This window comes from Grampus griseus, assembly GCF_964374135.1.
Source record: "Grampus griseus genome assembly, chromosome: 15".
NCBI lineage: Eukaryota > Metazoa > Chordata > Mammalia > Artiodactyla > Delphinidae > Grampus > Grampus griseus.
The window spans coordinates 34,893,736-34,907,301 of record NC_139009.1 but is presented as its reverse complement, the minus strand read 5'-3'; the positions used below and the strand labels follow the sequence as shown (position 1 = coordinate 34,907,301).

The 13,566-nt window shown below is 39.1% G+C and overlaps 1 protein-coding gene across 1 annotated transcript in view; it reads right to left on the bottom strand.

Moving 5' to 3' along the window:
• Positions 1-13,566, bottom strand: part of PLEKHH2 (pleckstrin homology, MyTH4 and FERM domain containing H2) — a 110,600-nt gene that overhangs the window by 64,096 nt on the left and 32,938 nt on the right. The window contains exons 4-6 of the mRNA XM_082672362.1: positions 2,030-2,179; positions 838-921; positions 150-231 (exon numbers count right to left, since the gene is read on the bottom strand). Coding sequence (XP_082528488.1) covers positions 150-231; positions 838-921; positions 2,030-2,179 — 316 coding nt within the window. The remainder of the gene's footprint in view (positions 1-149; positions 232-837; positions 922-2,029; positions 2,180-13,566) is intronic.

Here is a 13,566-nt window from a genome sequence, read left to right as displayed (position 1 = left end):
CTAATATGGACATGTGGCTATTTAAATTTAAATGAATTCAAATTAGATAAAATTCAGTTCCTTAGTTGTACAAGTCATATTTCAAGCGCTCAATAGTAAAATTCTAGCAAATAAATCCAACTAGGCTATCTTAGCCAAAGTGCACATACCTTGTAATTTTGACTGTATTGTTCTTATCTCTTCGGTTTGGTTTTGGTTGATCAAACGAAGATTCTGATTCTCCAATTCCAGCTAAAAGAACATAATGGTTTTCTTTTATACAGGGATAACATTTCTAAAATGTACTAGTAAATTAAACATTTAGAAAATGTTAATATCTCATTAAACACAAGCAAAATACAAAAGAAATAAGTAAATATCAGATGAATTTATCAGCACAGATTGTCAGCCTAGATAATTATGGCTTTAATATTTGTTTCCAGAGCTAAAAGTTTTAAATGTTTTTCACCCCATGCCTTTTCCACTGTAAAGTTATTTTAAACCAAATTATTTTGGCATTTAATCTGCCATATAAACTAAATAATGTGTACTTCTCAGATACTGAATATATTAATTTTATGAGCTATGCACATATATTCTCTAATTATTTAAAGTTAACTAATTAGAACTAGTCAACTAATTAGAATGAGGCTACTTAACACTGATTACCATGGGTCTATCAATATTTTTAATTTTAAAATTACATTAGTCATTAAAGTGAAAGCTACCTATCTCATGTTTGCCAAAAGCCAGCAGCACCACCAACTGATCAGAATTTTGTTTCATTCAGATATTCTGATGACTTATCTATTCAAAAGAAGTAAAAGGTAAAGAAAAGACAAATATGGCAATAAATACCTCATTCAACTTAACTGTTACCCATTCTTTGATCTTAGCTGCTTTCTCTTCTATTATTTTAGCTTCTTGAATCCTTATTTGTTTCTGAAATAACATTAGCAGTTTGTTTAGTTCAAACAGAAGCTCACTGGTCTGGAAACGTTACAGTCATAGATATAAAAGGCAAGTCCATTTAAAACCTGTTTCCAAGTTAAGACGTCTGCCTTTAAATTACCAAACATAGGAAAAAATAAGAATGGCTGTCCAGCAGAACAATAATAAAAGCATACATAAATATTTCTAGCTTTAACATCTGCTATTCCCTTTCTCTGAAAGATCATATACCAAAATCAATCCACTGAATTTATCAATAAAATAAACCATTTCTGGAAATAGTCTAGGTTTAGAACAGTGGAATAGAGTTCAACCAGGTTGGGGAGAGGAGAATCAGAATCTCCTCTGGAGAATGGCTTATTTTCCCCTCAAGTGCTAGTTTTAGAAGGTCCAGAAAAAATAGAGATTGAGAAACTCTAGCTCACATCCACCAAACTTTAAATCTGGTTATGGTCACAAAACTACTGAGAGTGTGACTATCATATAAATCCTAGTGGGTGGAGGCTGAAAGCCACTGACCTAAAGGAACACTGATGCCAGAGAAATGAAAAAAATGATTAAACATTGAACAGTTCTATAGTGGTCATGTTTAAATGACACTAAATGATCTTTTAAGTAAATAACCCTAGTGCAATTTTTTTCCTAAAAACTAAAAAAAAATAAACTAAATACTATACTTGATCTCAATGAAGTGGTTTAAAAACAGTATACACATTTCTAAGCAGAAGGATTAGAGTCAAATCAAACACATGTTTAAAATTTAACCTTCCATAAACATTTCCAACACCCTAACAATCTAAAGCAAAAATTTATTGGAAACATTTTACAGACATAAATACCTGCTGATAACCAAGTGTTTCCAACTTAAGGAGTATTGTCACATCCAAAAAGTGGTAGATACTGCCTTGGAATCACCCCGGATTTAAAGTGAATGTATTTAACTTGCACCTTTCACCAGTAATGTGATGTAGTCCTAGGGGGTCACCAAGTAAGATTTCTGATCAAAATTTAGAAATTTTGACTCTCTTTTTAATCTTTGCGATTATGTATAAATGAATGCACATATTTAGGACTCTTTGATGATCAAATTCTTCCTAACCTGCTCCTCAAGTTGCAGTTCCAAGTTTTGAATGATGTCATCTTTTTCCTGTATTAGGGTTTCCAGATCTTGACACTTTTTATACAACCTCGTCTCTGATTCACTGGTTTGAATATTAGCTGCTTTTAATTTTTCTTCCATAACTTGTACCTAAATTCAGAGGATAAAATATTAAAACTATGCACGTACTTAATTTATCATAGTATTAAATTCAGAATTTTACTTTAACATTAAATTCCTAAAAGGTATCGTCATAAAAGGAAAACATTGAACAGCAAGTTTTAATGTATTTAACAATTATAAAGTCTGAAGACTATTTTGCTAAGTGATGCTACCCCTGAGGTGTATGAGGGTACATGAAAGATTCTCATAATATTGCTATCATGTAAAGAAATGCACATGTTAACTAGATCAATGATAATATGCAAAGTATTTCATGTGAGCATAGAATTAGAAAGCTTCCAGCTCTCATTTTTTCATACTTTATAAAAAAGTAAGAATATCAAGTACAGACATTGAGTGGTAAGATAAGACTCAGACTGGATGACCTAGTATAATAACACATCTTGGGAAAAAAAACTGAACTTAGCTGAAAAAGGTACACATATACAACAGAAAGCAAAAGTAAAACAAAAGAACCTTAAAGGGACTTCCCTGGTGGTGCAGTGGTTAAGAATCTGCCTTCCAATGCAGGGGATGCTGGTTCAATCCCTGGTCGGGGAACTAAGATCCCACATGCCGTGGGGCAACTGAGGCTGCGCACTGCAACTACTGAGCCCGCACGCTCTGGAGCCCATGGGCCACAAATAGAGAGGCCACGCACTGCAACTACTGAGCCCACGTGCTCTGGAGCCCACACGCCACAACTAGAGAGAAGCCCGCTCTCCACAATGAAGAACCCAAGCGCTGCAGGGAAGATCCCGCGTGCCACAACTAAGACCCGCAGCCAAATAAATAAATAAATATTAAAAACAAACCAAAAAAGAACCTTAAAACCCCAATGATGAAATCATAGAGAGTAAAAAAGTATGACAGTCAAGATATAGGTAGGAGAGTACATTCCATGAGGGTTTATTGATTCAATACTTTAACAAATATTCAATGAACACCTGCCAAGTGCCAGGTCTATACCAGGTCCTGGGAAGACATCAGTGAATAAAGCAGACCCCCAAATCTCTACCTGCATAGAAATTACATTCTAGTGGGTAAGAGAGAGCACAAATATTGTAATGACTAAAAATCACACGGTTTGTTACAGATGGCAATAAGGGTAATGGGAAAAATAAAGCAAGATAAAATAGATCGCTGTACGGCTAGGGGTTGTGGTGCCTCAATTTTAATATCTAAGATATACTGGCTCTGCTTGGATCTTCTGCAAAACACATTTGGGCATATGAAATGTTTGAAGAGATATGTGTGATGTTAATGTTAGTAAGAAAGAAAATAAAGTACTGGGCACTGTATACAATATTAAAACTTTTATTCTATATACTCCAAATAGGTAAGAATGTAATCTTAGTAATGTTTTAGATTATAGGGGGCAAAGAAGAAAAATATGTAAAGGCATTTGAGAAATTAAAGATGATAGTTAAGATGAAAAGTCTTATAAAACATCTCTGAAAAATCAAAATGAACTTACTTAAAGCTCAAAAATACTTGATTAATGAGGGTTCCTAGAAGGAGGGTGTTAAGGTTAGTTTGGTTTTGTTTTTTTAACTATGAATACAAAGTTTCATCTGTGAGTTCACTGTATAAATGTAAATTCAACTCAAATGCCAAAACTGTCCTATTTAAATACCACCCACATGGCTGGAAGCTATGAAAATAAAAGCAGATCCAAAAAAATAGGAGAAGAAATATATTCTACTACCCAAATGATAATTTTAAGTTATTTTAAGATTTAGATTTTTAAACATAATATAGCAGGCTTTCTGCAGGAACTTCAGACCAAGAGGTCAAGGACAAAGGCCTATATCAGAGATGCTGTCATGAAAAAAGCCAGAGCAGGACAGAGAGCTGGACAGTAAATACCAAAGGTCAGTCTTAAAATGGTACAGCCAGTTCCATGCAGGTCTGTAGCTGTGGAAGCAGGGAAAGAAGATCAGAGACCAAGTGCAAAATGGTAGTCCTCCATCAAGGAGGGAGTAATAGATCATAATACTCCAGAAAGACAAAATTAATAAAAATAAATATTACCGGACCGACATCTACAGTCTCCTTTTATTAAATTGGAGCAAGCCACCCTATGTACATTGGGCTACCATATAAAATTGTCCTATTATTGCTTAGAAAAGGCCTATGGTCCTGGAAAACTATTTTTCCAGGACCTTCTTCCTCCCTGAAAAACACATTCAACTTGAAAGTTCATTACGAATGAATGCTAGAGTCAGAGCTCCTTGGCTGCACCTTTGCCTTGTGCAACTGTTTCATTTGACTATTACTTCTAGATAAACAACTTTCCTGGGCAAGAAAAACATTGACAAAGGTGGCAACATCTCTGCAGGAGAGAGATCACAAAGCAGTTACAGGCAACCTTCTTCCAGCTGGCCCTGTTAGGACCAAGTTCCACAGGATTCACCAGCCTTCCTTGGCAATTAGTATGAATAAGAAATCTGCAGAAAAGTTAAGAGGCCTACAGAAAAACTAAGCAGCCTTTAAAAATATCTTACCACAAGTACACAGAACATAGGTCAGATCTTTTACCATTTATTTAACTTGAATTATACAATTTAACGACTCAGAGACTGGCCAGTAACACACACCTATGAATTCAAATTAGTTGTTGAATAAACTCTTGCAGTTACCAATATGTGGATATCCACTACTGAGGAATGTTTTGTACTTTCACGCTACCTTTCTCCTTTACTTCCAGGAGAGCCTCTGGTTGCATCTACCTACCCCCTCAGCACACTCCTCAGCTATTTCCCGAAAGTCTTGTTGATTCTGAGCTTTTGTGCAATGAAGGGTTAATTCAGCAGACTTGGGGTGCTCGAACCCTGTACATTCCAAAGAAAGAACTAGCCTTTGACTGTCTGCTGGGAAATAACCTCTGAGCCCCTGGAATATTCTGCCTGATAAGACTGTCTTTATATAGCTGATATACTGGGCCACACCAGATAGTTTATGCTAACAGTGTGACTTATACTGAATACTTATACTGAATACCTTTTTTGTTTACTTACCTGGGTCATGGGCCACACTGTATCAAGTTTGACCTCTGGAGGGGCTGGAAGTTGAGTAGCTAAGGTGGGTTATGCATGCATTTCGTGCTTATAAGACTGACCCCTCCCCACCCTGCCCACCAATAAAAATCCTGGACACCTAGGCTCGGATGAACAACCTTGGCTTTTCTTTGTTGGAAGATTTTTAATCACAGTTTCAATTTCAGTGCTTGTGATTGGTCTGTTCATATTTTCTATTTCTTCCTGATTCAGTCTTGGCAGGTTGTGCATTTCTAAGAATTTGTCCATTTCTTCCAGGTTGTCCATTTTATTGGCATAGAGTTGCTTGTAGTAATCTCTCATGATCTCTTTTATCTCTGCAGTGTCAGTTGTTACCTCTCCTTTTTCATTTCTAATTCTATTGATTTGAGTCTTCTCCCTTTTTTTCTTGATGAGTCTGGCTAGTGGTTTATCTATTTTGTTTATCTTCTCAAAGAACCAGCTTTTAGTTTTATTGATCTTTGCTATTGTTTCCTTCATTTCTTTTTCATTTATTTCTGATCTGATTTTTATGATTTCTTTCCTTCTGCTAGCTTTGGGGTTTTTTTGTTCTTCTTTCTCTAATTGCTTGAGGTGCAAGGTTAGGTTGTTTATTTGAGATGTTTCCTGCTTCTTAAGGTGGGCTTGTATTGCTATAAACTTCCCCCTTAGAACTGCTTTTGCCGCAACCCACAGGTTTTGGGTCGTTGTGTCTCCATTGTCATTTGTTTCTAGGTATTTTTTGATTTCCTCTTTGATTTCTTCAGTGATCTCTTCATTATTAAGTAGTGTATTGTTTAGCCTCCATGTGTTTGTATTTTTTACAGATCTTTTCCTGTAATTGATATCTAGTCTCATGGCGTTGTGGTCAGAAAAGATACTTGATACAATTTCAATTTTCTTAAATTTCCCAAGGCTTGATTTGTGACCTAAGATATGATCTATCCTGGAGAATGTTCCATGAGCACTTGAGAAAAATGTGTATTCTGTTGTTTTTGGATGGAGTGTCCTATAAATATCAATTAAGTCCATCTTGTTTAATGTATCATTTAAAGCTTGTGTTTCCTTATTTATTTTCATTTTGGATGATCTGTCCATGGGTGAAAGTGGGGTGTTTAAGTCCCCTACTATGAATGTGTTACTGTCGATTTCCCCTTTTATGGCTGTTAGTATTTGCCTTATGTATTGAGGTGCTCCTATGTTGGGTGCATAAATATTTACAATTGTTATATCTTCTTCTTGGATCGATCCCTTGATCATTATGTAGTGTCCTTCTTTGTCTCTTTTAATAGTCCTTATTTTAAAGTCTATTTTGTCTGATATGAGAATTGCTACTCCAGCTTTCTTTTGGCTTCCATTTGCATGGAATATCTTTTTCCATCCCCTTACTTTCAGTCTGTATGTGTCTCTAGGTCTGAAGTGGGTCTCTTGTAGACAGCATATATAAGGGTCTTGTTTTTGTATCCATTCAGCTAATCTGTGTCTTTTGGTGGGAGCATTTAGTCCATTTACATTTAAGGTAATTATCGATATGTATGTTCCTATTCCCATTTTCTAAATTGTTTTGGGTTCGTTATTATAGGTCTTTTCCTTCTCTTGTGTTTCTTGCCTAGAGAAGATCCTTTAGCATTTGTTGTAAAGCTGGTTTGGTGGTGCTGAACTCTCTCAGCTTTTGCTTGTCTGTAAAGGTTTTAATTTCTCCATCAAATCTGAATGAGATCCTTGCTGGGTAGAGTAGTCTTGGCTGCATGTTTTTCTCCTTCATCACTTTCAGTATGTCCTGCCACTCCCTTCTGGCTTGTAGGGTTTCTGCTGAGAGATCAGCTGTTAACCTTATGGGGATTCCCTTATGTGTTATTTGTTGTTTTTCCCTTGCTGCTTTTAATATGCTTTCTTTGTATTTAATTTTTGACAGTTTGATTAATATGTGTCTTGGCGTATTTCTCCTTGTATTTATCTTGTATGGGACTCTCTGTGCTTCCTGGACTTGATTAACTATTTCCTTTCCCATATTAGGGAAGTTTTCAACTATAATCTCTTCAAATATTTTCTCAGTCCCTTTCTTTTTCTCTTCTTCTTCTGGAACCCCTATAATTCGAATGTTGGTGCGTTTAATGTTGTCCCAGAGGTCTCTGAGACTGTCCTCAGTTCTTTTCATTCTTTTTTCTTTATTCTGCTCTGCAGTAGTTATTTCCACTATTTTATCTTCCAGGTCACTTATCCGTTCTTCTGCCTCAGTTATTCTGCTATTGATCCCATCTAGAGTACTTTTAATTTCATTTATTGTGTTGTTCATCGTTGCTTGTTTCATCTTTAGTTCTTCTAGGTCCTTGTTAACTGATTCTTGCATTTTGTCCAATCTATTGTCCATTCTATCTCCAAGATTTCGGATCAACCTTACTATCATTATTCTGAATTCTCTTTCAGGTAGACTGCCTATTTCCTCTTCATTTGTTAGGTCTGGTGCATTTTTATCTTGCTCCTTTATCTGCTGTGTGTTTTTCTGTCTTCTCATTTTGCTTATCTTACTGTGTTTGGGGTCTCCTTTTTGCAGGCTGCAGGTTTGTGGTTCCTCCTGTTTTTGATGTCTGTCTCTAGTGGCTAAGGTTGGTTCAGTGGGTTGTGTAGGCTTCCTGGTGGAGGGGGCTAGTGCCTGTGTTGTGGTGGATGAGGCTGGATCTTGTCTCTCTAGTGGGCAGGTTCACGTCTGGTGGTGTGTTTGGGGGTGTCTGTGGCCTTATTATGATTTTAGGCAGCCTCTCTGCTAATGGGTGGGGTTGTGTTCCTGTTTTGCTAGTTGTTTGGCATAGGTTTTCCAGCACTGTGGCTTGCTGGTCGTTGAGTGAAGCTGGGTGCTGGTGTTAAGATGGAGGTCTCTGGGAGATTTTCGCCGTTTGATATTATGTGGAGCTGGGAGGTCTCTTGTTGATCAGTGTCCTGAAGTTGGCTGTCCTACCTCAGAGGCAGAGCCATGCCTCCTGGCTGGAGCACCAAAAGCTTTTCATCCACAGGCTCAGGATAAAAGGGAGAAAAAGTAGAGGGAATTAGTAGAAGTATGAGGAAAGAAAGAAGGAAAGGAGGGTAGGAAGGAAGGAAGGAAGAAAGAAAGAAAGAAGCAAAGAAGGAAAGAAGGCAAGAAGGAAAGAAAGGAGGGAGGGAGGGAGGGAGGAAGGAAGGAAGGAGGGAAAGAAGGAAAAAAGACAGAAAGAAAGAAGATACAGTAAAAATAAAATACAGTATAATAAAGTTATTGAATTAAAAACTTCTTATTTAGAAAAAAAAAAAAAAGGGACGGAAAGAACCTAGGACAAATGTTGGAAGCAAAGCTATACAGACAAAATCTTACACAGGAGCATACACATACACCCTCACTAAAAGAGGTAAATGGGGAAAAATCCTAAATCTTGCTGTCAGAGACCACCTCCTCAATTTGGGATGATTCGTTGTCTAAAGGAGGGAAGGAAGGACGGAAAGAAAGAAAGAAAGAACGAAGGTAAAGTATAATAAGGTTATTAAAATTAATTATTAAGAAAAAAAATTAAAAAAAAAAACATGGACGGATAGAACCCTAGGACAAATGGTGGAAGCAAGACTATACAGACAAGATCTCACACAGAAGCATACACATACACATTCACAAAAAGAGGAAAGGGGAAAAAATCATAGATCTTGCTCCTAAAGTCCACTTCCTTAATTGGGGATGATTGGTTGTCTATTCAGGTATTCCACAGATGCAGGGTACATCAAGTTGATTGTGGAGCTTTAATCCGCTGCTTCTGAGGCTGCTGGGAGGGATTTCCCTTTCTCTTCTTTGTTCTCACAGCTCCCAGGGCTAAGCTTTGGATTTGGCCCTGCCACTGCGTGTAGATCGCTGGAGGGCGTCTGTTTTTTGCTCAGACAGGATGGGGTTAAAAGAGCCGCTGATTGGGGGCTCTGGCGCACTCAGGCCGGCGGGGACGGAGAGGCACAGAGTGCGGGGCGGGCCTGCGGTGGCAAAGGCCGGCGTGACTTTGCACCAGCCTGAGGCGCGCTGTGCGCTCTCCCGGGGAAGTTGTCCCTGGATCCCGGGAACCCGGCAGTGGCGGGCTGCACAGGCTCCGCGGAAGAGGGGTGTGGAGAGTGACCTGTGCTCGCACACAGGCCCCTTGGTGGCGGCAGCAGCAGCCTTAACGTCTCCCGCCCGCCTCTGGGGTCCGCGCTTTTAGCCGCGGCTTGCGCCCGTCTCTGGAGTCCGCGCCCTCAGCCGCGGCTCGCGCCCGTCTCTGGATTCCGCGCTTTCAGCCGCGGCTCGCGCCCGTCTCTGGATTCCGCGCTTTCAGCCGCGGCTCGCGCCCGTCTCTGGGGTCCGCGCTTTCAGCCGCGGCTCGCGCCCGTCTCTGGGGTTCGCGCTTTTAGCCGCGGCTCGCGCCCGTCTCTGGAGTTCCTTTAAGCAGCGTTCTTAAACCCCTCTCCTCACGCCCCAGGAAACAAAGAGGGAAGGAAAAGTCTCCTGCCTCTTCTGCTGGTGCAGGCTTTTCCCCGGACTCCCTCCCGGCTAGCTGTGGTGCACTAACCCCTTCAGGCTATGTTCAAGCCGCCAACCCCAGTCCTCTCCCTGTGCTCCGGCCTCAGCTCTCAGCCCCGCCCGCCCCGGCGGGTGAGCAGACAAGCCTCTCGGGCTGGTGAGTGCCGGTCGGCACAGATCCTCTGTGCGGGAATCTCCCCGCTTTGCCCTCCGCACCCGTTGCTGTGCACTCCGCAGCTTCGAAGCTCCCCCCTCCGCCTCCCGCAGTCTCCGCCCGCGAAGGGGCTTCCTAGAGTGTGGAAACTTTTCCTCCTTCACAGCTCCCTCCCACTGGTGCAGGTGCCGTCCCTATTCTTTTGTCTCTGTTTTTTCTTTTGCCCTACCCAGGTACGTGGGGAGTTTCTTGCCTTTTGGGAGGTCTGAGGTCTTCTGCCAGCCTTCAGTAGGTGTTCTGTAGGAGTTGTTCCACGTGTAGATGTATTTCTGGTGTATCTGTGGGGAGGAGGGTGATCTCCGCGTCTTACTCTTCCGCCATCTTCCGCCTTCTCCCTCGGATGAACAACCTTGGTTGGCAATACTTCATATGTGTTGTCCCACATCACTGATGGGAGAACCAAGTGCATTCCTGTGCAATTCCACTGTGAGAGGACAAGTGGAAGCTCGTACCTGGTGTCTCCTGGACTCTGCCCTATGTGCATTTTTCCTTTGCTGATGTTAATCTGTATGCTTTCACTGTAATAAACCATAACCATGAGTATAACAGCTTTTCAGGATTTCATGAGTCTTTCTGGTGAATCATCAAACCTGAGGGTAGTCTTGGGGACCCTGACACAACTTCCAATGCTATTTTCCATTTTCTTGTCTATCCTGGAGAAAGCAGAAACTGCCAATATTTTCCGCATTGTAAATATCCATATCAATATTTCCTTCTTCTCATTTCTAACTTCATCCCTCCCTCCCCCACTACAGGTAATCAAGATGTGACTATATTTTTGAGTGGGGGGTGTAAGTTTCTATTCCTGTATAAGTATCGCAGTGACATGACAAAGATACTTAATCATTCCAAAATACAATGATGAAACTGTTAAGAGTATTTTGAATCCCAGACCATTTTCCAGTTAATTAAAATTTATCGCAAATTAATTAATCATTCTAATCATATTTTAAACATAGTTATTTCAGCATAGTGCTCCAAAATTTATGCAGTAAGGCCAGGCCCATTCTCACTGAAGGTGAAAGGGAACATCACTGGATAAAGTAGGTTTCCATGTAATGAAGCAAATCATTACACGGTCTTGGACGTTAGGATGACTGAGTAGTTATCATTTACTAAGAACCAAAAATAACTTGGATACTAAGAACCAACTTTATAAAAGGCAGATGAGCCCACATATTAGAATGGTCAGAAGGAAATTTAAATCCAACTCCTACCAAGCCTGAATCAAATATACACAAGCGACTGAGTCCAGAAAGACAGAATTGAAAAGACAAACTCCTACAGGGGAAATTATCTAGCCCTCTTTGGTTAGCATAAATTAGTGTATTAGATTGTATTATATACCTAACTAATCAGATACTTGAGAAGGAATCCTGTTTATCAGTGTCTCCCAAATGTGCTATTTGCTGCTTTTCTGCCTCACAAGAGTTCTCATAAGTAGTATTGGGTTGATCTGCACATACTGCTTTCAAAATTTGTGAACAATAACAATAAAGATGTACTACAGCATCAAGTAAAAAGACTGCCAAGATTTCTCTGGAAGAATGTTTAATTCTTTTTTCTATCAGCAACTTATTTAGTGATTATGCAAGTGATGCCCACACATTAATAAACAAGGAGAAAAATGTACAAAGCTAAAGTGTAGAGCTGAGCTGTTTCAGCTGACTATTGCTTTTAGTGGTGAAACATTCTTTCTAGGTTAGTATAAATACAGTTTAAGTCTTAGGATATGGCTCAATGACAAAGGATAAATTATGAATTTAAGCAACATGAACAGCAGATAGGCCATAGTCCCATAGAAACTGTTAAAGACAGTGAAGGATTCAGTTACTCTAAGTTAATAATATTTACTTAGTCTTGCAAAGGCAAAAAAAAAAAAGTAATATAGTCAGTACATTAGAATTCATCTGCTGTTTATATTTCCTGTTAACTTTTAGATTCATTATGAAATATTTAAGAAAAAATTCTTCTGAAACATAACAAAAATAGGTACTGTATAAATTTAAAGTGTATGACAAAAAGAAATATCTACAGATTATAAAGAAACTCTGGGAGATCTTCAATTCTCACTCTTTTGGGGGGGTGTTGATTTAAGGCAGTATATCTAAAATAACCAATCATTGTATAATTTTGCTTAAAAATGTGGCACATAGAATTAAATAACTTTACATTTGATATCCTCAAAGGACAATTTCAAATAAGATATTCTTCCTGTTAACTTATTGAGATCAGTGGTTGGGCCCTGATGGCTACAAACTGCCACGGTTTGCTTCCCTTGAGTTGAGAATGGGGATTCCTTTTTTCTTTCAAGATCCAGTGAACCAAAGGGGTAAAAAAAATGAAAATCCCAAATTAAAAAATTCTTCATTTAGTTTAATTTTCAGAGCTAAATAAATTTGCTGCATATATAAATTTAGACTTTTAACTTAAGGCAAAACAAAACCATCTTCAATTTCCTTCTTTTTTTTTTTCCTATAATACGAGCAGTTAAAGGAGAAAAAGGGAAGGGAAGGGAAGGGAAAAGAAAGCTAGGAAAGAATAGACAGAGAAACGTATAGAGACAGCCATGGGTACAGAAATAAAGAGAGATGTCACCAGGAAAGGCCAAAGTCAGAAAGGGAAAGAAAGGGAAGGAGACAGGAAAGAGAGGTCAACAAAATGACAAACGTATGCTGCAAAAGGCTGAAGGCTGAATAGGGACGCACATATATGGCCCACCACAGAAAAAGACATTTGGTATAGAGTGACAGAGAGTGATATAAACACAAGAGTCTTTCTTTTAGAATGTAAGTGACCTTTAATGACTTTACTGTTAATTATTGGCTTTTTATAGATATATGTAGAGTAATTACTATTTGGTCCCATCAACTAAAGAATATAAAATACAAAAAAACCAAGCAGGGCTTCCCTGGTGGCGCAGTGGTTGAGAGTCCTCCTGCTGATGCAGGGGACACGGGTTCGTGCCCCGGTCCGGGAAGATCCCACATGCCGTGGAGCGGCTGGGCCCGTGAGCCATGGCCGCTGAGCCTGCGCGTCCGGAGCCTGTGCTCCGCAACGGGAGAGGACACAACAGTGAGAGGCCCGCGTACCGCCAAAAAAACCAAAAAACAAAAAACAAGCAAATCATACATCCTTACCATTACTACTAGTACTTGTATCAAAATCTACATTTGAGGTTTTAAAAAATTATTGGTAATTTTTCGGTGGGGTGATGGTACTGTAGCTATGATTTTTAAGTCTTTGTTTGTAGATGAGTTGCTGAAATACTGTTGGGTGGAATGATATAATATCTGGGACTTGTTTCAAAATAACCTAGTGTGAGGGTAGGGAAGAAGTGGGTGGAGGTATATACTAGCTGTGCATCAACTAACTGCTGAAGGTGATGACAGGGCTTCATTATACTATGTTCTCTGCTCCTGTAGTGGTTGAAATTTTGCATAATAAAGTTTTAAGATTTTATCTTCAAGTATAATTAATTTAAGAAAATTAAGGATTAGGTTAAATTGGGTTAACTTAGTCAAGCCACTAAAACAATCTACGGAGTAAAATTAAATCTTTTAGGTGAAAACAAGATTTGGTAATACTCAAACTGAAGGAAGAAACATGACAAACTTAG